At 40.5% G+C, this 27,259-nt stretch overlaps 1 protein-coding gene across 1 annotated transcript in view; it reads right to left on the bottom strand.

The window, feature by feature from the left end:
• Erc2 (ELKS/RAB6-interacting/CAST family member 2) overlaps positions 1-27,259 on the bottom strand; it is an 841,184-nt gene that overhangs the window by 198,092 nt on the left and 615,833 nt on the right. The window contains 1 exon segment of the mRNA XM_052190312.1: positions 6,381-6,549. Within this exon segment, the coding sequence (XP_052046272.1) occupies positions 6,381-6,549 (169 nt within the window).

Raw genomic sequence — 27,259 nt, 5'->3', positions numbered from 1 at the left:
ATCTGAATGACATTTTACTCAAGAAGGATCCAAGACACTGGAAGTAGTCAAAAGCAGAATATGGTAAAGAGATTTAGAAAAGGGCTCGGTCTGGCGGTTCCTCCGAAAACTGGGCACCTCACTTCCAGAAGATCCTGCTATACCACTCCTGGGCATATACCCAGAGGATTCCCCACCATGTAATAAGGATACATGCTCTACTATGTTCATAGCAGCCCTATTTATAATTGCCAGATGCTGGAAAGAACCCAGGTATCCCTCAACAGAAGAGTGGATGCAAAAAATGTGGTATATCTACACAATGGAGTACTATTCAGCCATTAGAAACAATGAATTCATGAAATTCTTAGGCAAATGGATGGAGCTAGAAAACATCATACTAAGTGAGGTAACCCAGACTCAAAAGGTGACTCATGGTATGCACTCACTAATAAGTGGATATTAACCTAGAAAACTGGAATACCCCAAACATAATCCATACATCAAATGAGGTACAAGAAGAAAGGAGGAGTGGCCCCTTGTTCTAGAAAGACTCAGTGAAGAAGTATAGGGCAAAACCAGAACGGGGAAGTGGGAAGGGGTGGGTGGGAGGACAGGGGGAGAAAAGGGGGCTTATGGGACTTTCGGGGAGTGGGGGTCTAGAAAAGGGGAAATCATTTGAAATGTAAATAAAAAATATATCGAATAAAAAAAAAGACAAAAAAAAAAAAAAAGAAAAAAAAAGAAAAGGGCTCGGATTAGCCATCCTTTCAAATGCTTTGGGCATGGGACAACCATATTTTCCAAAGAGGATATGAAACCACCGGTGACCCATTACTTCAAAAGGTACTTTGGTGGTCCTCTCATTCATTCACATGCTCAACAAGGGGTTGATAAAAGACTATTATAAGTCTGCATCTGTGATGAGTCTAGAGGCAATCAGCAAGTGATGGAAGATCACAAGGTCTTCTCTTTTGGAGGTCACAAACTAGTAAGGCCAAGTTTCATCCATTACAAGGGCAAAGAAATAGACACGTGCATAGACTAAAGGGACAAATTGGAGAATGTGATGCAGTTAAGAAGGTTCTAGAAGTCTTCTTTGAAGTGACATTGAGTTGACATTGAACAAAAGAGCAGGAAAAGGAAAGAGGGAAACATATAACAGGCAGAAGGAAGGGCATATCCAAGGCAGAAAAAATACTGGTTTGTCTTTGTCCTGATGTCAAGCAGTGGCAAGCAAAGATTTCAGAAGTGAAGGCTGGAAGGTGTTGAGAACAAAATGAGACATCTTTAAGGAAGATTCTTTTCTGCTTATTAATGCAAAGAATGGCTGAACCACCTACCTGCTATACTTCTAGGCACAGGCACCACCACCATAGAAGGATAGAAGGAGGCTACAGCAGTCAGACTGTCGGCATAGTGCAGAGAGGAGCCTTCAGCCAAGGGGCCTCGCTCCAGCATCAGCTGAAAATCTCAGAAGATAGGCTAGACTGGCATGAGTCTTTACTGTAGCTTTAATGAAAGTACCAATGCTTCTAAATTCACAAGCCAACCCCTGGCAGTTCTTGGAGGCTGCAGCACTGGATGCTGAGCTGTATGTGTGGAGGGACCTAGCTATGCTCTAGGGCTGTGTTAGTATAGTCTACTTCGTGATTATTGGGAATTTCTAGCCCAGAGCAGGTGTCTCTTAGCAGATGCTAAGCAAGAGTCCTGCATAGCTCACTTCCCTGCACATAGCCTTCTCCATCCTGTTACACTCCACTGTTGCCCACCACCATCAGATCTGCCACGCTCCTGCTCTGACAGATCACCTCCTTTTCACTCCCAGAAGCCTCTTGGCTTGCCCTCTGCTTTCGGAGTCAAATCCTGCCTAAGGATTGTACATGTCCCTTCCATGTAACATTCCTGCCTCAGAGTCTGCAAGGATTCTTCCCTACTTGCTTTACCTTTTTTCAAGATTCCCTTTCCTTAGGAAATTCTTGTCACTTAACCCTAATTTTAACTCTCTGGCCCCAGTCTCCCCCAATCAACTACTCTCCTGTTCTTTCTTACATTGGTCTGTATGTTATTTTGTTTTTACCCTGTAGTTTCTAATTTTATTGCTTACTGCCTTTATTCCATGATTAAAATTAAGTTCTATAAGGAAGGCATCTTTACTCATTTTAGATCCTAATTAATATTCCAAAATTGTCTAATACTCTAGACACAGGAGGTACTCACTAAATACTTGCCAAGTCAAATACCTATAGGGAACCTGCTCTCAGCAAAGAAAACAAACAAGCCCTTCTCGCCTTCATAAGCTGAGGCACTGGAATTGGCTTCCTTGGGTGACATCTTTGAAATAGGGGACCAATAGTCTGTGCAAGATGAAGAGTATGCTGGTTCAGATTGTCTTTTCTTTAATCCCTAGGAGAGCTAAAGAAGGCCACCATACTTCAGTATTCAGCCAAGCAAGAGCTAAGTCATAATACTCCTCCAGCCTTGGAAACCAGCTCTGCACTACAGGGTCCTATGACAGTGGTTAAGTCATTTGACCTCTTGGAATATTGGTTTGATCAATTTCAAAATAAAAAAAAAAAACAATGCCATTGTCTTTCTCATCACTGTAGAAAAGCAGATGAAGCCCCAGCACCTAGAAGAGAGCCTGATGTGAAGAAGAGAACTGGTTGGCTACTAATGAGTAAAAACAACATAATAGGTGTAGGGGTGTGTGTGTGTGTATGCGCACGCGCGCGCTCATGTGCACACATACATTGGACAGTAGAGAGACTTTTTGTAGAAGATAAATTAAGTGTATAATATGGTTCAAACAAAATGGTATGCAAGTTTGTATAATATGGTGTATGTATCTCATGAACCTCATTGGGCCTGGATACCTGTTCAGACACAGAGGCGGCTGGCTCCCTAACCTTCCTTTCTTTTCCTTCATCTTTGCCTCTGAGAGAGCTATGTTCTCCACAGCCAGGCAAGAGCTGAAAAACAAGAGCAATTTCAGGTTCCTCATCCCTGGCTGCTCTCTATCTCCACAGGCTGCACCCACAAAGCAAGCACAGTTAATGAGCATTATGGACTGTGACTGGGGTCTAGGGCACTTGACATGTCTGCTTGATGTTCTCCAAATGCTTGAGAGTTAGGGGAAGGGAGCTAGGAAGGCTAGGTGCCAGTATCTGTCTTCTCTCTACACCAGACAGTGATGGCAGTATAATAAAATCTAAAGCACCACTGAGGACTGGCAGTGCTGATGATCAGTTGTCATGGCAGCCTTGCCAACAGCAGGAGGGATAGGTCGGGCATATACATATAACACTCATTATGTGCCAGGCACATGCACAGCACGCTGTATACCTGTACTTCAAGTCTTTTAATTGATTTATTAGCCTGATTGGTAAAGGAAGAAACTGAAGATCAGGGAGAAGTCTACAACCATCCAGATGCCTAATCTAGAAAATGGATGCAAAGGAAGCAGTTCAAGCCAGGATATCTTTGGTAAAATCCACTTAAGACTGTATGGTCTGAGCATGCCTGCGCATCCTCTCTGGACATCATATTCCTGTCTCTAAGGGCATCATCCCCTGCTCCAGTTATTGGGTTTTAGTGAGTGAATACATGAAAAGACCTTAGATTCATTCCTAGCTCATGGTGCAAGCTCACAGCTACTAGACATTATCTATGATATAATCTAGCTAGCTAAGCCTGAGAACTCTAGGCTGGCGTTGTGTTGATATGGGTGTTTAAGCAACTACGTCAGGTGTGGAAGGCATAGGAGCTTCACCATTTCTAGAAATATACCTTTACTTGTTTCCCCAGACTTCTTCCTGCATGGGGCAGGGCTTATGCATTTGGGGAGGAGGCAGGTAGATCTAAGCCTGAGACATACTACCAGCGGTGGGTCTTTGGTCTATGTAACTCAACACTCTTGGGTCTCCACTTAAAAAGGGAGAAAATTCTGGCTCCTATGTACAGAGCTGCTGTGAAGTTTAGGGGGAAAAACAATCTCTGAGGGATCCTGAACACAAAGCCTACACCACAGCAAACACTCAATAAACAGGAGATGGAATGGACTTTACAAGTAAATTAGCAATCTTCTTAGTCATAATCACTTTCAAGGAAGATACCTAAACGTGGGATTTTTATCACTGTCTGGTAGGTGGGACAGGAGGAAGGATTTCAAAGCTAAATATATCATTAGAAGTCTGCTCTCCACCTTTGCTTTCTCTTCATAAAAACCCTTCCAACTTTGCTTCAGTCTAGGTGAGAGACCAAGTCACACAGCTAGGCTATCCAAATACCCTATAGCTCCAAGCTGAACCTGTTTCAGAATGAAGGCTCTGTACAGTTTCCCTCCATTTTTACTGGCATCTGAGAATGCATTTTTATGAGGCTGAGAAATAAAGAAGAACAGCTTAAAAACTCATACTTGACCAAGTACAGGGAAAAACAAAGAGATAGAAAAAAGAAAGCCCCTGTGATTTGGTAGTAACATGTTGCCCCCCTCTCTCCTGGCTTGTTAGCCTGACCAAGCTATTTGATCCTGAATGATGGCCACCACATTTGAAATCACTGGGAAAGATAAAACACACCAAATGATACTGAATATCATAAAATGATGCTATCTTTTCTGGTCCCAGACTTCATGGCCACCAAGTCCTAGAAATCTACACAAGAGGTGATAGTCAAGATAAGAGGTAGATCTTCTGCATGCTCACCCCACAATGAGGTGTGTTTCCTTAGCAGCTGACTGACCTGAGACCTTTGGCCCATGTATGCATCGTAGCTGGACCCGTGGTACTTGGCCGTAAAATCTGGGCTGTAGCCAGCATCACAAGTGCACGGAATATTTGAGCACGGGGGCTGTTTCCTAGGCCTATAGACCTGTGGGAGAAAGCTACAATGGTTAGGTGCAGGATGGGAGGGTGCTATGTACTCAGGGAAGGAATTGGGGGAAAGCAAAGGATGCTTATCTGGACTTTCTGAGCCCAAGTGATTGGAAACCCCAGTGTAAAAAATGCACAGCCCCAAACAAAGAGGTTGGAAATAAGCGGTTCCTGAGCCTGGGGGCCAGTGACAGCAAGGCATGCCATTCTGTGGAATGATCCCAATGTCTGGCAGCAACTGAGACCCTCCCTCTGCAAAGAGAAGGTGCCCAGGCATGGCAGTGGTCTCTCTCTGTCTTTCAGCAACGCAGTCCTATAGGAAATGGACTCAAGCTCACCCCTAAAGAATGTCTTTTCCTTCCTGAGAAGGAGGAAGAGTTGGCATTGTGCAGGGTGGGGAGGCTTATTCCCAGGTACTCATTTTTAGCACAGTTCAGTTTAGCAGGTAAAGTGTCAGTCCCAGGACACCAAACCAATGTAGACACTACATGGTAACCATGTGCCATGGAAGGTTTCGGGGCCACAGGTTCTAGTCGAGATGCTGTGGCCACCTTATGACCTTATGAGGCTGCACACCACTGAGCTGAAAAGGTTTTGTAAAGTAAGGTTTTGAATGGATATATTTGACCACCACTTTACCAAAGTCCTCATCACACATAAGTGATTTCCCCACCCTTCACACGTGTTGGGGAGAGAACACAGAAATAGGCACGTTCTCTCTGCCACTGAGCTACACCTTGGGCTTTTCCCAACTTATATATGGAGAAGAAACAGCATCCATAGACTTTAGGGATGGTTTTCCAGTATATCTCAGATAAGATTATTTCCACCTAGGCTGCTTCCAGAATATACCTTCCCCCTACCCCCACACCCCGCTCCACACACACACAAGGCAGAGAGCTTTCTGTAAAAGGTAAAACCCCTTCCCTTTCTCTAAGACAAGCTCCATGGCCTAGAGAGAAGGAAATAAAGAATAATGGGGTCAAACGGGTGATTATAAATTAGAATGAATAATGGCAGACAGGTCTCCAAGCCTAGTCTAGTGGGACTAGCGTTGGGAGATGCCCCCTGCCCTGAAAGATCCTAAAGGGAACAGCTGAAGAAAAAAAGCTAGAGAAGGAGAGATAGAAAGGAATTTTTGGAAGTAGATGAAGGGAGTTCTTCACAGAGCCCAGAGAGTGAGCAAGATGGAAGGGAAAGGTGGTTACCAGAGTTCAATTAGATGTTTTTGGGATTTAATTAGAAATGCAAGACTACTGAAAGGAAGAGAGCCCAGAGCTATTTCTGTGAAGATGATGCTAATATAAAAGAAAGGAAAGCAGTGCCAGTCGCAGGCCACACAAGCCCAGCTGCATGCGCATCAACACAGAGAAGCAGGAACATGGTGTTTCAGCAACAGCGCAGGCTGCTTTGCTCCTACCTGGTTGTATCTGCGTGAGCCTGCAGAATGGACATGAGACAGTGAAGAATGGCAAACCCCAGCGAAAGCACAGAGGCCCCAGAGGCCCCAGACCCAGCAAGACACACCTGGCGTGCAGGACGCCCCACCTGCTGCTTTAACTGGTGCACCAGTCGGTCTTTCTCCCGCTTCAGCGCCATGACTTCCTCCTGGGTCTTTTTCTTTTTGGAGGCAGATAACTCCAGCAAGGCAATGTTTGCATCTTTTTCACTGATGGCCGCAAGTAGTGCTTCCTGTCTGGTAAGACAAAGATGATTGTGATATGTTTTTGTAAAATGAAACAAAACCAAAAATGCATCCTCAAATAATTAGCATTTGTAATTCACTTGAGCCATGAAATGATTATCTTTGTGGAAAGGAACTCTAAGCAGTACTGAAGATGCACTATACTTTGCTCTCGGACAAGGTAGCAGGGTTGGAATTATTAAGACCGACTCATTGTATCACCTGAGAGAGGGTTCCTTCAAAGGCTTCATAAATACAGCTACAAATTAGAAATGGAAGGGGATCAAGATTAACATCTATCCAGCCATCAACCTGTTTATCATCTGCAGATCAAGGCTCTATGTATCCAAGGCACCCTCACAAAACTAGGCAGCAAATTCATTATCACGTGAGATTTTACATATGACATTATTCTTTTGATGTCAGGTAGAGATCGTTACAAGACTCTCCTCAATTTCAATTTATTTAGTGAATGTGACCCTTGTTTTCATTTCAAATGCCTTGCCTGTGACACGCAGCTCCTCAGCCTCCAAATGTGTCTTCTGCAGAGAAGTTTCTCCAGTTATCATATCTCACAGTGATGCCCTGCCTGCCACCCTGTATCCCCGTTTGGATTCTGTCACATCATCCTGTCTAATTTTCCCATGGTAGCCTTTGCCACGCGACAGGAGAGTGTATGATTATCACTTGGATACCCTCTCAAACTTAAGGCTTCATTTATCCTTGGCAGTTCCAGCTTCTGGAAGGAGCTGTGGGTGATCCAAAACATTAGTTCTATAATAGATGTATTCATTTTTTAATAAGCTAATTTTTATAAACGTAGAAAACATAAGTTCACCTTCTTCTTCAAAAGAAGAAATCTTGAGATCAGCAGGTACTTGGACCACAAGCCAGAAAACCTGAGTTCAGTTTTCTGGAACCCAGCTCTACAAAGTTGTCCGCTACCTTTCATATGATACTGGGCCACATGCTGCCCCACGACATCATGCATTCAAGGATGTGCATTACAGACATGTGCACGTGCACACACACACACACACACACACACACACACAGAGTAATAATAAATAATATGACATTAAACATTTCCCTCTGGGTTTTTTTTTATGACCTCTGATCATTTGGTAGTCTCAGGTTGTTTTCTCTCATCTTCAGAGTCTATTTTCAGGAGTGTACTTGTTACAAATTGCAGCCTGGGATAATCTGGGACAATTTTTGACAAGCAAATGGCTTGCTTGGGTGTGTTTATGGATTCCTTCTCTGCCCCTACCACCTGGGCCAGTCATGCTTATTTTAGATCATTCACAAGACCTCATAGCTTCGGGGGAGCCTCAATATCGGGAATTTGGCATGTGCATAAGTTTCAAGACTAAAACTTGGTCATGCACTTGGGCTGTATTTTCTTATCCCTATCATCAGAATTGGCTTCTTCTAGATGTTTGGACAAGGTGGCCAGTATTCTCCCAACTGATTTTCATGACATGGATATGTAAGATCTTTATGGCCTCTACTAATGCCTGGCAGTGTGAGCTTCTGCCAGAGGCTCAGGCTGATCTCTGTAAGAGTAGAACAGATCTAGAAGTGTTTTCCTTTTCCAGATAAAAATTGGTAGAGCTCACACTGGAAGCTTCACTAAGTAGTATCCTTGGGGCAGACTTGCTCATCACGCTGCTACTGCATGCTCCTCCAAGATACTGGGCTGGAGAGGTTGTGTGGACTCCAGACAAGGGGGAGACACTGTGCTGAAGGATATATCTGAGTCTTGTCACTCACTGACTCTTTACAAATACATTTTTAAAAAAAAATGGTGACTGTGAACTGTGAATATTCTTATTTTAAGTTTTTGAACAAACCACATTTCCTCATAGATGGAGGAAAGCAGAAACATGCTACTTAAATCTCTCATTCTCTTCCAACATTAGTCATTTTCTCTGATGTCCCTAGACATACCACACAGGTCACCAAGCATTTTACTGTCTCCTCCTAAGCAGACGTCAAAAATACATTTTTTTCCCCATGGGTGTTAATTAAATGGTCAAATTTAGGAAAGCTTGTGGTAAATTGTGCTCTCTCCTTACAGACACCTCATACAGTTATATGAAGCCATTCAACATGCTGATAAAAGTCTTAGAGACATGTGAAAACATTTAAGTTTGCTGGGAAACTGTTCATCAGGAATCTTGTGCTTCTGTACATTTTAGAAGCAGCAGTATTATCTTCTGATAAATCTTTCCAGGATAATTGTAAATCAATGAGCCTTGAAGGACATAGGTAGTCCATCTCTGGGTCAAAGGGTAAGTGTGCTTGCTATGCCATAATGTAATGAGAGCAATGGGCCAGCATGCCAGTACTTATTACAAAGCATTCAATTATCCTACGATTGGAGGTGCTCTCCTGTAATACAACTTTGTGAATGTGGCCATCTGGTCTCCGTGGGAACAGTTGCAAGGGGAACGTATGCAAACATGCTAACGCTGATCTCTGTGTTATCACCAATAACATAATTTATCTCTGGCACAGAAGTCTCTTCTCGTCTCTCTTGAATGCATGACTGACATGGGATGGCCTGCTACATGCCACTAGAGGCAGCCTCAAACCCTCCAGAGTTCTGGAGATGGAAGGGAGTACCCAACAGGATCCCAAGAAGGTGAGAAACATGGACTTACCTTTACCAGTTTTCTGTTTATTCCCTGCTATGTGGTTCCTTCCTTTCACAAGACACCATCAGAATAAATGTTACGTACTGTAAGTAAATCTGTGACCTCACCAAGAAACAGCGGGTACCAGCTTCCAAAGCTTTGTAGATTTAGACATTTTCAACAAAGTTATTTATGTTCTGTCTATCATTCTCAGCCTTGCTGTTTAGATAGGGGCACACAGTTTTCACATGTGCAAGTCTGGGACAATCTAGGTTGACTCCCACTTGAAAAATGTCAAGAATCTCCTAACAAGGCTCTCCGAGTCTACTTTTGCCCTCTTGGCTGATTTTCCTTTTCCAAAGTTTGATGTTACCCAGCTTTAATAACAAGGCTTAAATGTTACCATAACCCAAAGACTGAGCATTCAAAACTTCCCTTCCCTATGAATCTATAATGCAGGATATTCAAGGCTTTAATACATCTCCTTTTATAATACTATATCATTAATTTATTATTATTATTAATTATTATTATCATTATTATTATTTATTGTTAGTAATTGAATCAAAGTGTTATGTGTGCCTGGTAAGCACTCTACACACCTGTAAGCACTGAACTACAAACTTAGTCCCAATAAATTAATTTTTAATCCTCACTTTAGTGTTAAAGAAAAATACAAATTAGTTTCTAATTATTTATAGATGTTATCACCAAGTATATCTCATAAAACAACTTTTATAAAAATACCTTCAAGGCCACTCATCAGCATTAATATTCATAAAATTAATCCATTTGGTTCTTTATTTTCGTTTATTTTTGTTGACCAATATGTCTTATATATGTTTGTACTATACAGTTATAAAACTCTCAGTAAAATTTATTTAATGAAGATCATATGTATTTTGAAACCCTTACTTAAATAATATGGCTAGAAAATAATATGATTCCACTTAAAATATATTGAAATTTATAGTAAATAATTGTGATCATAATATTACAGGAGCAGCTAGCAGAAGATAAAAAAATATATAAAGATAACCCATCAGGGTATCTGGAATGGTTAAGACAGTCTCTGACTGCATTTGTATAGCTAAATATGAGAGGCGCAGGCTCCAGTTGGCAGAGTCTTAGCACTGCAGTTTACTCAACCAGCTTTACAAAACGACCAGAGAGGGGCAATTCAAACACTTGCTCTACTATCTACAGTATTTTACATCAGGATGAGCTAACATCTGTGTGGTTATGGGTTTTCATTAGCTTTGCTTTACATGCATCCTTTTTTATAGTGTACTGAACACAATTTAGGAAAGATGAGCTACATTTTGCCAGCTCCATATCCTACATCTATGCCTTTACAGTTCCTGGGAGCCCAACTTGCCAATCCCCTGCCGTGGAGCACCCACACTCAAGTACTTCAATGAGACCCATGAAGCTCTGCCTTGAGGGAACAGACTGGAGGGCTTCAGTTAACAATCTCTGCTTTTCTCACTGTGAGGAGAAGTTTGGCTCAGTCACTTGAAAAGTTAAAAACATTTGCCGTTCTGAACAACCATTTTAAGAAGTCCAATTTAGAAGGCTACCAAGTAACAAGACACTTGACAATAAACATAAAGGAAGTTCCTTATTTTTCTAATAAATACTTTGCCTCCTGAACCCAAGACCTGATTTACTCTGCTTTAGAAACTGCTTCCGTCCCATCCACCAGAAATGCTGCTAGATCTTTAAATCCCTCACAGCCCTCAATCCAACCTTTTTCCTTACTCACAGACAATACATCCTTAGTCATTTAGTAGGGTTAAGTATATACTGGAAGCTTGCATTATTATCTGTAGAACACTGCTATACTTTAGTGTATAGTTACTGGGGTAATCTGTCTGTGCACCAAAATACAGCTTAAAATATGAAAAGGAAGCCCAAATATGCTAGCAAAGAAGATAAGATAATGCAAAGAGAAATAAATCTATGGGGTCTGCTGTGTGCCAAGCTATGAAACTGGAGCATAGACAGCATTTTATCAAAGTGCAGCCTAAACAAACGTCAAAGAGAATAACTTCTTTAACAAATATGGGCAACAATGGAGGGGAGCTAGGAGGAGTTCTGTGCCCCTCGTGCATTTAGGAGGGGTTAACAATGGATAAAAATGTGCACAGGAACACACTTAATAACCCTAAACTGTCATTCACTTTGTAGGAGGTAAGTCAAGACACAGCTAATAAAACACTGGAAAAAAATGGTTTTAGCCACCCTGAAAAACCACCCTCTAGAGCCCAGCACAGAAGAGGGCTGGAGGCTGCCTCCTGCCAGGGTAAATGTCTCCTTTTGTGTGTCACCCACAAACCCTCACCAGAGCTTCCGGATCAGCTGACGGTAAACGCACGGCTAGGACTCTTATCACCGTCAGTTTTAAAAGGGCACATTGTAAACATTTCTGTTCCACTCCCTGCCGCTCTCAGTCCACTAATGATGATTTGAGCTTGGAGAGGGGATCTGAAATTAATTTTTAAGAGTTACAAGTGAAGTAAGCCAATTAAAGACTGTTATAAATCGGACTGGAAGCAGATCACATTTTTTTTTTTCTCGTGGGCTCTTGTTTTAGCTAGCTGACCCATCTTTAGGAACACATTCAATTACAAAAGCAGATGTTTGAAAAAATGCATGCCATTAAGAAACGTTTGGATAATGACATATGAGGGTGGACCTACATCATGTATGGTGTTCAGCCCCGGGCAGTCATGCTCCAATCAGACTGTGGGGAAAAAAAATCCGCTCAATCAACTTTTCCCAGCTAATTGTTGTTTTCTTTCCCTTATGACCCTGAATCTTCAACCGTAAGTTCAGTAGGAGGTGACTTAAGACAGACGGTGACGAAAGATCTTGTTCAAAACAGCTTCTCCCTCCCCCTCTGTGAGTGCTGTGAGCAGTCCTGGACAAGGATGCTTACTTGCCTCTGTTTTAAAGATAGCTTTCCAGACAGCAACTGGGGATGGAAATGGTCTTTCATGTTCATTAATACTTGCCCTGACTACTGACACAGCGATATGTAAAAGCATAGGAGCTTTTATAAAAAAGTGGTGTAGCTCACTCCAAGTATGATCTACAAGGTGAGACATAGTTGAATTTCCACAAGAACAAAGAATAGAGAAGATTCATAAAGGCCCGGCTCTGGCAGGCCAGATTCTATAACGCACTTTGCTCACTCATTCACCTAAACCTGACCTCAAAAAATAGCATATTCCAATTACCAAGGACTCGTCCTTTGAAACTTCATAGCATCTGATGGGACTTTCCTATAACAGAGGCCACAGGGTCTTGTGGAAGCACTTTACTCTGTGCAATGGCTTCCACCTGAATTCTAGTTTACCACGTGACCCAAGGAAGCAGTTGGTCTACCTTGTTGGTTGCTTCAAGTGCAAGTGTGCTAGAAGCTAGCTCTCACACAGGGACACCTGTGGCACTAAGATGGCAAATGCCAGCACTCTTAGCATTACATGTCAAAGGAATGCTGTGAATATGAAGTTTAAAGATTTCCCTACTTGAACGAGGTTCAAGGCCAGAGGAAGCAGTATAGTAGGAAGGGCTAGCCCCACCCCAAATCATCCAGGCAATTCCTATCCCTTTGACGAGTTGATAAAGAAGCAATGAAGAAGTATGGGAGGGACTGTTGTCTACTTGTCTAAGTCTTAGCACTGCAGTATGACAGATTACTATATGCTAAATCTAAAGGCAAGAAAGTGCAGCAGGGGAGGGCAGAGAAGAGCAAGGGGCAAGGGAGGGCAGGGGCGCAGGGAAGGGCAGGGGAAGGTAGGGAAGAGCTGGGTAGGGTTTCTTTTGAGTACCTTATATTCTTCAAAAGAAGCTTACCCTTGGGATGAAATATCATTGGGGTCATTTAGAAAAGCTACAGATTGTTAGTACTTGAGCTTGGCAATCAACCATTCCTGGATCTACTTGTAAGCAATGCTTACTGCTTTTATAACTGGGCAATCATTGAATGTCTCTGAAACTTAGACTTAGTTATAACTGAACCAAGAAGAGTATAAAAATTAATGTGGAATATATGACATAAAAATAAAAACTGAATGTGATAATGCATGCTAAGGCTTCTGTTTAGTTTCTGACATTGCCACATGATAAATGCTACCAATGTCTGTCACAGAACTCAGACACCACCAAGTGTAAAGACTTGAAAGTTTTGCATTATCATATGCCAGGCCGCTCTTTGTATTAAATACATCTAAACATGTAATGAGTCTCTTCCTTTCAAGACAGTGTTTCAAAGAAACCTCGAAAATTGGTTTCTGGTAAGCAGAACACTTGACTTTCATGAGCTGACATCTGTTTCACAAACAAACTTAAAGGAGAAAACAGATTCTGAGTGTGGAAAGTGCTCTGTGGACCACAGAAGAGTTGCATCCCAGAAAGCCAGGCCTGACTTGGTTAATAACTGTTCAATATCACCCCAGCCAAAAGGCCACACAGAAGTGGGCTGAAGTGATTTTATTCAGCCTGAGGAACTGGGAAATGGAAGTTCTGAAAGGTGACCCTTTAAAACTCAAGGTCAATTCCACAGTCTAACCAACGTCAAACAACTCCAAAGCAACAACAAAATTCTCCCATTGAAAGAATCTTTACCATAAGCTGGTATTTCTGACATTTGTCTTCTGTGAGGAGAAGGGTGCTCTGTTGGATTTTCCTCCACTAAGACCTTTCTAGGTGAAGCATGACACGGAGGACCTGGGAGGTTACTGACGACTGATAATGGGAAACCTTATATATATGGACTTCCCTTTGGGCAAAGCTTTGCTTAATGTCTACCTAAAAGAAATACATTATCTATTATGATCATTACTGCCAAGTGACTTGTCCAACTGACTGACTTTTTGATTGGTATCCAGCAATTATCAGAAAATAAGTCACTTGACGTCAAGGCTTATCCTATAGGGTGCTTGCTCATTCGTTCTCTTTATTGGTAAGTAGGTATGTGTATGTATACATTTGTGTATGTATAAAATTATCTGAAGATGATGGACTTTAATTTCCTTGTGCTATACATTTAGAATTATTCATTTATTCATTTGTACAGGAAGCAACAAAATGCAGTCCTGTATCTAACCTGTTTCTAACTAGATATCTCCATTTTTAAAATTCAGATCTACTTTTCTTTCATACATACTTTTCTTTCATATACATACATACTTACAGTGTATGTATATACTTTGTGTATGTGTAAACTGCGTGTGTGTGTGTGTGTGTGTGTGTGTGTGTGTGTGTGTATACACATGCTATTGGAGGGTAGAGTAGAGTGTGGGATTCCCTGAAGTTCAAGTTACAGGCAGTTGTAGGCTACCAGCTGTGGGCAGAGGAGCAGAGCCATAGTCGTCTGGGAGAGCAGTGAGTACTCTTACTCACTGAGCAGGTCTCCAGCCCTGGTAATTCTCTTCTTTTTTCTTTTTTCTTGTTTTTTAATATTTTTATTTTCCATATTCTTTGTTTACATTCCAAATGATTTCCCCTTTCCCAGATCCCCCCTCCCCATGTGTCCCATAAACCTTCTTCTCTCTCTACCCATTCTCCAATCACCTCCTTCCTTTTTCTCTGTCCTTATATTCCCCTCCAATGCTAGATCAATCCTTTCCAGGATCAGGACCCAATCCATACTTCTTCATGGGAGTCATTTGTTATTCAATTTGTGCCTTGGTTATTCAGGGCTTCTGGGCTAATTAATATCCACTTGTCAGAGATTGCATTACATGCGTATTCTTTTGTGATTGGGTTACCTCACTTAGGATGATATTTTCCAGATCAAACCATTTGCCTAAAAATTGTGTGAATTCATTGTTTCTAATTGCTGAGTAGTATTCCATTGTGTATATATACCACATTTTCTGTATCCATTCCTCCTTTGAGGGACATCTGTGTTCTTTCCAGCTTCTGGCTATTACAAATAAGGCTGCTATGAACATAATGGAGCATGTGTCTTTATTGCATGCCGGGGAATCCTTTGGGTATATGGCCAGGAGAGGTATAGCAGGGTCCTCTGGAAGTGTCATGTCCAGTTTTCTGAGGAACCGCCAGACTGATTTCCAAAGTGGTTGTACCATCTTACAGCCCCACCAGCAGTGGAGGAGTGTTCCTCTTTCTCCACATCCTCACCAACACCTGCTGTCTCCTCAGTTTTTGACCTTAGCCATTCTGACTGGTATAAGGTGAAATCTTAGGGTTGTTTTGATTTGCATTTCCCTAATGACTAATGATGTTGAGCACTTAAGGTACCTCTCGGCCATCCAAATTTCTTCAGGTGAAGATTCTTTGTTTAGATCTGTACCCCATTTTTTAATATGGTTGATAATTCTCTTCTTAATGTATTTTTGTATTAAATAAAACCTCCTTTGTTTATGTTACATGGATTCCACTATTAAGTAACTTACAATGAAAAAACAAAATCTATTGTCATTCTAAGGCTGTGAGAAGGGAAGGCGCAGGGAGGGAGTGCACTGTAGAATTACACTATTACAGTGTCAGAGGCAAACAGAATTAAGGTCCTATGGGGAGGATCTTTGTAGATAAAATGATATAAAGTTTAGTTTCTTGTAAGCATTTTATTTAACATGCTTTTGGTTCATGAGAGGAACAAAGGGTAAATGTAAAGAGAGGGAAGGGAACAGTGTGTCACATCTGTATGCTGTGAGTGAAGGTGGTGGCCAGGCAAAACTCCAGGTGCAAGGAGGGGTGGGAAGATGTAATAACTACTAGAAAAGAAGCTGAAAGCTGTGCTCTTTTGCTGTGTGCGCTATGGATTGTTTCGGAATTTAGAATAATCTAGATAATCCTTTTCTTTGGGAAGTTGATGCTTTTAAGGCTTCCTCGTCAAAGATGTGATTGTTCATGTGGTGTCTAGGCTACTTTGAGAGGTCTAGATTTTAGGTCTGCCATCTCGTGGCCATTGCAATAAATACTGACATTTATTGTCATCCTGGCTCCACCCAAGTAGAGCCAGTTTCACGTCTAAAACTTTTATTATTAAAGATTACCAAAAGACTTCATTTTTAAAAGAAAAGGACATTGCCACAGAAGTGATTCATTTTGAATTCTAATTCAAATGTTTCTGCCAATATTTTTTCTCTCAGTGGAACTATAGATTCAAAAGTTTATCGATCAATTATCTGTGTACTGATATCAGATTAGGCCTGATGTGGTATCAGTCAAAGGGAATAGACTTCAATTGACTGGTTTTTGTATGCTTTTATGGAGTTAGGTCACTTAGTAGACACAATATTGGTTCAGCATTTATGTACTTACCACCGAGTTATTAAATGAACATCCATCATAAAACAGGTTATAAGTCTTATGCATGAATACCAAGAGAAAGAGCTTTTCTGAAAATTATTTATAGGCCAAATTACTGAGATCACACAATCACACTTGAATACTGTGAGTAAATGGAACAAGACTGTATGCATAATGGTTCTTACCCAAACTGAAGAACAACTACCAAGAGGCTACCATGAAGACAAGGAGCCCATCTGACACCAGTTCACTACCATTCATTGTGTGTGTCAACAGGAGAGAAAAATAAAGTACACAATGGTTTCCTGGTGAGATTCTGCCATTATTTTTATAACCCTAATCTATACAGTGGAGGGGAGCTTCCAATAGCCCCGAATAAACCTCAGGGCCTGAGCTTCTGCCCACATAGACCTTAAGTTTGGAGATGCTAAGCAACTGATAAAGAGACATCAGTAACAGAGAACTGCAAAAACCAGCCAGCAAACCCCGAACAAAGAGAACATTTTGCTAGTTACCTGAAATTTCCAGATTTACGGCCATGCTCTATGGGATACTACTAGAGAGTTCTGTGTCAATGGACAAGGGAATCCAAAACCAGAAAAGCATCACAGAATGAGAGTCTGCTAAACTACCTGAATGTTCCACATCTGGAAAGAATCGTGAAGGAACCAGCCCAAAGCACAATGGTATAGAAACCAGTCTCGGGTTTACAGTACGGGTGGCCCTGTGGCTTATGGAAGTGAAATTTACATCCTTAGAGGAATAATCACTATAGGTGGGAACATTTCTGACACAAAAGTATGAAGGCCAATCTGACTGAGCATGCTCTGCTGGGATGGCTATTTTCCAATCATATATATGAGCAACACTGACCAGATGGATGACTAGAGTCTGAATCTTTGATTCTTTCAATTTATTCAGTATATATTCACCATAGGCTTCTGTATACCAGGTACTGGGGAGTAAATGGACATGGGATAGATACTATCCCTGCTTCAATGGAATGTCTGATGTTGCTGACCTCAGAGAATCTCCACACAGACCTGAGGTGACTCTGTGGTACAAAATGCCAAGAAATGGCCTACTATTATGAAGAACAAAAGCAAGACCTTATGGAAGATCAGATACCTGGACATCATACTTACCAACCCACTGGTTGGGCATAGAAAGGCACATGGCATCCTACTTGTAGGAGCCATATGCTAGAATATGCCACAGCAAAATTCTCTGCAACCCTCTTATCTGTATTCTGAATATCTAGCACAAAGCCCTGTCTTCCTGGAGTCCACTATGTAGACTAGGCTGGCCTCAAACTCACAAAGTTCCATCTCCCTCTGTTTCCCAAGTACTGGGATAAAAGTTATGTACCACCATGCCTAACCAGGAAGCTCACTTTTTTATGGGTCAGAAATAGATGAATAATGACAATTTCTTATTTCAATCTGAAACCTTCTAAAATAAAAGTTGTATTGGCTTCCTTGTCTATCATCTATCTCTGTATCTCTGCATCTGTATCTCTGCATCTCTGCATCTCTGCATCTCTGCATCTCTGTATCTCTATCTCTGTATCTCCGTATCTATCTATCTATCTATCTATCTATCTATCTATCTATCTATCTATCTATCTAATCTATCTAATCTATTTTTGTTTCTTGGTAGACAAGAGTTTCTTCATATAGTCCTGGCTGTCTTAGAACTCACTCTATAGACCAGACTGGCCTTGAACTCAGAGATCCACCTGCCTCTGCCTCCCTAATGCAGGGATTAAAGCAGGCTTTTGTTTAGTTGTTTATAACACCAGTCAACAGATAATTTTTAATCCTTGAGGATTTAAAAGGCTGAGGAAATTTACTCTCACTACAGACAATTAACCCAGTGTCCAGCAGAGCCTATACACAAATTGGAGGAGTGGGGAGGGGACTAGAAACCCACAGAAGTGATAGAAATTAGCCCATTACAGAACGCACTAGACCTGGAAAACCACTTAGTGAGATAATATCCTAGTGACCAGACTCCAACCTGACATTGTTTCCAAGTTGCTGTGATCCTTCTCCCCTAGACATCCTTGAAGCTGGCCCACTCATAGGCAATACTTCTCTATAGTTCTGAACTTCAAATCACAAGACATAAGACAGGCAGCAAAGAAGAACCAGACTGCACAATTTTTATGTGGTCTTTCCAGGGTACCACTGATGAAAGGCTCAATAATAATGTGTTCTTAAAAATAACAGCATACTACAGCTGATGTCACCAACATGCATTCTAATATTGTCAACCAATAGCCTAGTGCCTTCTATATTTATAGAAAAACCTGCTAATAAGCATAGAATCCATATCACATGCTATGAGTGATAAGTAATGCATGAGGCTTATAAATTATTCTTAGTAAAATAATGTGAAAACTAAATTAATAAAAAACAAAGAATGCTTGACTTTTGACTTTTAATAAAAATAGAGGTTAAGCAATTACTGATAATCTTCATTGTGGTTACTATACAAATAGGCAAGGCCCAATAGAGCACATTGTTTGATATAGTTCTATCAAGGCCACCATTAACCAAGTTAACACTGTTGTGGTAAAGTTGAGTGGTGAGCCTGTGAGGCTTGAATAGAATACTCAAGATCATATGGCTTTTAAAGGAACCGGGATTTGAATCCAGGTCTGCTTGTTTCTAGAGCCTGAACAGTTGTACCTTTCTTAAAATGCTTGGTTATAGTAAGAAAGACATGCCCTTCTTGTCCGGGAGGATGGAGCAGGCTTTACAAAGGATGACAATGAGGCCTTAGTACAGAGGCAGAAAGGACTGAAACGGATTGGGGAAGAAAATGGAAGTAAGGTGGTTTCCAGATGGTTAGCTTGAGGAAAGGCTAAGAGGGGTCTAACATTTAAATTATATCTCTCCTGCTTATATACATGTTTTTAAGATGTGTCCTGTGAGAGATGTATCACTTTCAGGGGTGTTGAAGGATCAGCAAAGGAAAAGCAAGGTCACTAAGTAAGGTATAAGCGCTCACACACACAAGCAATAGGCACTGTAAGCAGGACTGCTCTCATCTTTTCTAGAGAGGAAAAGCCTGATCTGAAATTTGGCAACCACTTTCCTCATTTTTGTTGCAAATACATTCTTTTCTTAAGTGATGCTAATGGAAGTTACTATTTGGATAGTCATATTTAAGAGCATAATTATATTGTCAAGCATATGTTGTTTGCAAAAATAACATCCTGTTTTGCTCTGAGATATCCAAAGTCTAGAAAGCACTCATTCCATTCTTGAATATTACTATAATTAGGTTGTAGCTGAGAAAACATGTTTGGTCCTCCTCTATCCTGCTACACAGATGGAAGCCCATCTTTCTCTTAAAAAACTGTTTGGTATTTTTCTTAAATAATGTTGACGATGTCAAGTTGGCTGACTTAAAAAACTGTCCTGAAGCTAAATATTATGTCCTGAAGCTTAGTGACTATTCCTATGATAATGTCTGGCTCATATATGATATTTTTAGGATATATGTAGACCACTTTTTGGTTTCACAAATAGCCCATATTAGGCATGAGCTTGAGGGACCCTAGCAATCATAAAAGGAAGAAAAAACTGTCAATGTCAACTCTTGGGAAAACCAAACTTGAAGGTAAGTGGAAGGTCCAGAGTGAGATAGAACAGCTGCTTCCTAACACTTCGTTGTTCCTTTTGGTACAATTGGGCTTTTAACTCAATGACATGTATAAATTACTGGAACTTCTCAACTAAGGGATGGTCAATACCAGTGAATCATGGTAGCCACCTCCTTACCTCTCTGCTAGAGAGGATTCTTGGGATACCTTTCCAAGAGTAACCTAGCATTTTCACTAGGACTCAAGGATAGCAAACAAAGGTAGGGAGAAGGAAGTCAGTCAGATTAGTTGCTGAGATCTTTTTAACACTGGTGATTGGCCGCCCCATCCTATCTCTGGAAGCCTTTCTGTAACAACAGAAGATCCCCTTGGGTGATCCCTAGAAAGAAAGTTCTAGCAAAGAATGCATTGTGTGACTCAACATCTATTTTCATTCATTTCTTGGGACTGAAGCTGGAAATGATTCTGACTACCTGAGCCGGCAAGGTAAGAATGAGAAGGGTGCATGGAGAGAGAAGGGAGAGAGCCAGTGAGTGAGAATTTGAAAGGTGGATGATAGTGTTACTCCAGTAGAGGAAATCCTAAACCTTTCTCGGAAAGACTGACATTTATAGCATAACGTTATGATCTCCAGGCTCAATAAAAAAAGAAGTGATATCTGGCATTTCTAGAAAAAAGAAAAAAAAAAAAACTCCAGATGATCAGATAAAGGTCATACGGCCTGGCATTCCCCTCATTGGGAGCATACTAGGAATAATAGGGTCACACCAAAAGAAAAGGGAATATCCACAAGCTAGAAGCCATACAAGTTGGCACTTACTCTAGTGAGCCTGCAACCCACAGCATCTATTTCTCTATTGTGTTGAAACTGGCTGTTTGTTATCAGCTAGTGAGAACCACCCCTTCCCATTTTAGAGAAAGGACTGCCCCTGGCCATGGTAGGAGAATTTCTGCTATAGAATTGACAATCATAACCAAGCAGAGTTGGTATCTCCATGTATTTGATTCACAGAAGTCTATTGGTCCATTTCATAACTAGACAGTGTTGCCCAGAATTGGGCATGCTTGTAGATCCTACAATTGGAATCCAACAGCCAACATACATCAGTACCGGGTGCTGAGTGATCTGAGTATATTAACTCAGTTTGTGGTAAGAACCCACTAAGGCAGGTGTTATTTTGTCCCATTTGGAAAAGAAAGAAAGAAAGAAAGAAAGAAAGAAAGAAAGAAAGAAAGAAAGAAAGAAAGAAAGAAAGAAAGAAAGAAAGAAAGAAAGAAAGAAAGAAAGAAAGAAAGGAAGGAAGGAAGGAAGAAAGAGAAATAATGGAAGGAAGGAAGAAAGGAAGGAAGGAAGAAAGAAAACAAGCAAGCAGAGAGGTGTGAGTCAACTTGGCCAAGCTCAGTGTCCCAGAGTAAGGGAATGCCAGGGCAGGGAGGTGATAGTGGATGGGTGGGTGTGGGAGCACTCTCACAGAGGCAGTGGGAGGGGGGATGGGATAGGGGGTTTCCAGAGGGGAAACCAGGAAATGGGATAACATTTGAAATGTAAATAAAGAAAATATCCAATAAAAGAAAAGGAAAAACAAAAACAAAACAAAAAATGTCTTTATTGCAAAGTGAAGATTTGAACCAACCCAGGCAGTCTAGAGTTACTATATTTTTAAGAGTTTAAAAAAAATTTCAAGTATGTGTCTTTGTAAGCAGTTGCCCTCAGAGGCTAGAAGATGGAGTTGGATATTTTGCAGCTAGAGTTTCTGGCCCTTGTAAATTGCTCAATGTTGACTCTAGGAACTAAACTCATGTCTTCTTCCAGGTCAATATAGGCTCTGGGCTGAATCTCCAAACCAGTTTGAAGTCATTTGTGGTTAGTTTGACTTGCGATTTCCCCTTTCTCAACATAGAAAAAACACAACATGTTCACTTTAAACCCAGAACAGATTTCAACGGGAGTCTTGTCCCCCAGTCACAATGCTACTGTCAGTGGAAAGAGCACAGCACAGCTTTATACTGGGACATGGGTAATTATTACTTGGGTTGCCCAAGGAATGAAGCCAAATCTAAAAGCTTCTAAATTTCTTGAAAATTGTCTCAGCTTGTGACAAGATTCAGCAGGCACAGCCTATCATAAAATATTCCCAAGTAGACCCCTAAGGTCTCAAGACCAATGAAAAGGTGGCAAGAAATCCGAACCTCCTATCTACTTCTTTTGTTACTATAAACGTGAGGCCACCTCAAAACTAAAACAAAGGGGTTTAATAGAAAGTCACACGAATTATATGTATAGTTTGGACCAGTCATTTGATTTTAGACATCCTAGATGTCAGGTCTATATAATAAAAATGCTGCCTAATACCAATTCTACTAATCGGGTGACAATGAGAAGGCATCTGTCAAACTGTAAGAACCTGTAATGACTGATGGGCATTACTCCTGTATCTTTGCCTACCAAACTATGTCTTCTAAATTCCAAGTAGCAATGATGATATATGATTAATCTCAACTGGTATCTGGCATTGACATGCTTTCTGGAAGACAGAGTTTCCATCATTAAAAGCAAATATATCAAGCCAGCAGTAAATCAAGAAAGAAAAAGGGGTGACAGAAATATCAACTAGGAATCTATGGAAGGAAAATAATGGATGCTTTCAAATAGATGTGTGATTAATTGGGTTCAGTCCTCAATGTCTCATTATGCATATGCAAATTGTCCAAAACACTAGGAAAAGTACAAAATCCAAACTACCTCAGGTCTCATACTTTTTGGATTTTTGATAAAGGATAGATTCCCAACTTGTACTTACCCTCTTTTGGAATATATATGAGAGAAAACAGATAAACCAGTGAGCACAGTGAGTTTTGTTTATAGAAAGCACTTATTTCTGTTATAAATATAAACCTAATTATTATAACCACTATTAAAGCACTTAATAAATTTACTATTATCAGCTAAAAGATAGATATATTGAAATCACAACCTGTAGAAACCAGGAGAAAAATTACTTTAAAGAGGGATCTGGAAATTTTAAAATAGCAATATTCTTAACTTACTGTATTTTTCTTGACACATTTATTTGTTTCTAATTTTTTACCACAGTATCAAAATTTCTCTTCCATATACTCAAGAAAGTGCAAACAAGAGAGGAAAAATTTGTCTGATTAAAAAAAAACTGCTTTAAATAATATTGGAATGTTCAAGTCAGTGTTTTCATTCTGAACTTTGATTTCATCTCATAATTTCTGAGCAGGACTCTCTCAAACACTTAAGATCATTATTTTATAGTGAATCATCACAGTCAAAGTACATTCTGGAAAGGGTTGAAGGATTGGCAAAATGATATTAGGAGTATGAATTTAATTTGCTTTAGTGAAAAGAATAGATGTGGATATAGTAATTACTCAATTTTACCTAAGGATTTAAAAAAAAATCTCTCCATATAAGAACTATCAACAGTCTGATATAATTATATAAACAAAAGACTCATCTATGCATTTCTAGTTTCTCTTAGAACTGCAAGAAGTCCCAGGTGTACCAAATGACCCTCTGTTCTGATAAAAAACAAGTCTGAAATCCTTCTGCCTTTCTATCCTAAGCAAATACATCGTGAACTGTGATCATTCTCAGCTCAAACTGAATGGAGCTGGCCTATATAATAATGGATACTAATGAAGTACATATAACAGCAAAATAACTGCATTGTAAAGTTACAGTGATACTCTCATTAGACAAAAGTTGGAAGGTGGCAGGTGGCATTGCAATTTTCCTAGGACACAGACAAAAATTAATCTCACAATTACGCTTCTTAAAATGAGTTACGAAAAAGAGGCTCAGAGTTAACTTGTTGGTATTCATCACTCTCATCTCGGCCTTTTGCTCCAAGATCCATCTACACCTCGTTCATTTATCTCCCTGTGAAGACTGCTTACAATTCCCTTATTCCAAACTTGAAATACTGCCCTGTCTGTGAATATAGAAGCCTACGAGAAGTCCTGGTAATTGGTGCTTTTAGCTGCCCACTTAATCTTGCTTAAATTGCCAGCAAGCATGAAAGGGACTGATGGAGAGGCCCAGGTTAAGTAACCACCCGATGGCAAACACAGGGGATGAAGTTCATCCAGAACACCAATGATGTTCCAGATGATGGGAATGAACAAGTCACAGGCGAAGAATGCTCACTGGCTGGAAACAAGGTGACAGCCAGCTGTGGTAGTCAGGATGCTATTGCTTCTGTAACGGCTCAACCCAAGTACAAAGTGGACATGTAATCTCCAACTCCCCAAACCCCCCAATTTGGCCACTAAAGATGCTGTTTTACATTTCCAAACATTTTTCCCTGTCACTACCTTTTATACTTCAGTTCTCAGGTTGTAAGTATTTGTTACTTGCAAAGCAGCCCCCTTTGAACACTGAATCATGGAGGCATTTGTAACTAACTGCCAATGGGACCTGCCAAACAAAAACTCCCTGCTGGTGACATGACCACCTAGTGACCTCTAAAAATGTTGTAACAATGTGAAAAATAGCTCCCTCTTGTAGGAAACGGTAATTTTTTAAATTAAACGTACATCGAATGTTCACTTATATACAGATAAATGGTGTTCAGAGTCACCTTCTCTGTTTCCAATTTCAATCTTTTGAAACCTAGCCCAAACCTAAATAAATAAACGTTGATACTAAGAAGAAACTAAGAACTCAAGAGCCTTGCGATTTCGCAAACAGCTTTTTTCCATTTTCAAAAATCTAAACTCTGGGCCAGACAGAGAACAGGTAATGAGAAAGAACAGGCTTGGCAGTCCCTCTGTGGGTCTAAGCTGAAAAACATGTCAGGCAGCAGTAAGTGGCTATAATTTGGCAGGCTTAATGTCTTTAAAAGTTTGCAGCTTGCTTGAGAAAAAAATTTAAAAACAGTTATAACACTTACAAATTGAAACGCAAACACCAAGCTAAAAAACCATCCTGGTGAGATCTTGTCCTCCTGTGACGTTTAAATATCATCTCTAACTACACCTTCCTCTGTGCCTCTGTGACAGGTAGCACTCATGATTCATAAAGCTGGACAGTGGGAAGCCACCTGACGTGACTGTGTTCTCTGTGACTAACATTAGTGCTTTCTGTTTATGCCTCTGACCTCGGGACACTCGACTAGTCTTACCTTAAAAGGTAAGATGTGTGCCCAATGAGAGAGAAGGAACGGGAAAATGGGCATGGCCGTGAGTCGTTTTCAAGGCACTGGAATTGCTGTCTTCCAGCATAGTTTCTCCCTCTAGAGATCCCAAATCAGAAGTCCCCGAGCAACAGAGGTGTGGCATGTCAGGCGTATTTGATTCTCATTTGTCTCTAGTTCATTCTGAGGGTTTGGGATGAATTATTTGCAAATACTTGCCCACATAAAAATTTAAACTGCGTCTGAAAGAATGTAACACCAGCCACTATGTCCTTTCAAGCACCTAATGGGCCTGATCACTCCAGCAAAGGGACACGAGTCCTTTCTACCCCTTCCACCCCCACCCCCTACCAGGGCAAGGCAGGCATTTCACAATTCCCTCCCTCAAAGAGAAAGAAAGAGAATTCATGTTCTTCTGATTTAAAAAAAAAAATAAGACCCCCAAAAGGAAAACATGCTTACATTGAAACAGGGTCATCCTTTTCAAATCTTAGCTTGAAAACTTACTTTATTAACCAGTTGACACACCAAGTTCAATGTGCTTTAGCTGAGCATGACAAACACGAAATTAAAAACCAATTCCCCTTGGCGCTAAAGTGTGAGAAGAGTGGCAAACCATGCTCACATGTAGGCATGGGGAATTACTACCAATTCAGTGACCTTATATTTTACCACATAGTCACCAGCCTGAATTAGCAAATCTTAACATGTATTTTGGTCCAGGGTAAAGAGCTGACCACTGCAAAAGAACATTGCCACACCTCTAGGAGCATTGCAAAGATGGATTTTTAAGGGTATTCTAGAAGTAACTAAGGACCTACCCTATAGACTGGTTTATTTCAGTATTTGAAATGAGGAAGTTCTCATTGATAGTCTAATTTAATCAGTAGTAAATTAAGAATCCACTTAATCCCCAATGTTTTATGCTCAAGTCACAGCAGACACATTGTCATAAGACTCTCAATTAATGTCAAAGTGCCTCGTTTTCTTGTTTTGGAGTTGAGCCTAGTACTAATTGTTTCACAGGATTGACAGGGAATCAGTGAGAAATTGTGTATGACAAGTTTCACATGGTGCCTGGCACATGCTCAGTGATGAAAGGATGAGAGATAGAGGAAACTAGAAATCTATAAATATTATTTTTCTTGGAATTCTGATATTTTATACTTACATAAACTATTTGGCAAATAAGCTAACAATTTAGGAAATGTAATCATCACTTTTAGTGATATGTCCACTCTTTTGATCTTTAAATAATATATATGCATATACATATATAAATTATATATATATCATACACGCACACACACACACACACAGCCATATACTTTTAAGTTTTCTAATTTTTCCTAATCAAAAGAGCTGCTTCCCTTGTCTGCCTAGAACTGTATCTCACTTATTAAATGGAAGAAACTGTTAATAATGTTTTACATTTCTCAGAAATCCAGTATTTCGAAGCAAGTCTCTGAATTATGCCAAGTGACAGTGATCCTCTGGTGTTCTCCAAAAGCTAGCTTAGTTTGTTCTAAAAACTACAAAGAAGAGAATGAACTCATGTCTTAATAAAATGTCTTCTGTGCAGAAACTACGTCACACTAAGCATTCAGATGGGAAGGATGCACTGAGAGATGAGAGTCTGGGCATGAGGTGGTCAAGGACCCTGAAAATGGGATGAGTGGAGATACATGGAGTAGATTCCATAACCAGTGCTCTCGGCTTCTACCTCCCCATCTCCCAGAAGACCATGCTCTGCTTCAGGAAGTTCAAGATCCTTTGGAACCAATTCTTGGGTATTGTGAAGGATAAAGAGAAAGAAGTCCTGACGTTCTTGGATCTCTGTAGCCTTGCATGGCCTTTTCTAATCCCCATTTTTATCTTATAATTCTGAGTCAAAATCCTGGGCATGCTTAGCTTGCATTCAGACAAGGTGTGTCAGGTCTACAGTCAAAACAAGCCAGCTATTTAATCTAAAGAATTACATACAGGGAACTTTCTGTTCTGATTATTATATGCTAAAAACT

This window comes from Apodemus sylvaticus, chromosome 8, assembly GCF_947179515.1.
Source record: "Apodemus sylvaticus chromosome 8, mApoSyl1.1, whole genome shotgun sequence".
Lineage (NCBI taxonomy): Eukaryota > Metazoa > Chordata > Mammalia > Rodentia > Muridae > Apodemus > Apodemus sylvaticus.
The sequence above is the reverse complement of the archived record's forward strand: the minus strand, read 5'-3'. Positions and strand labels throughout refer to the sequence as shown.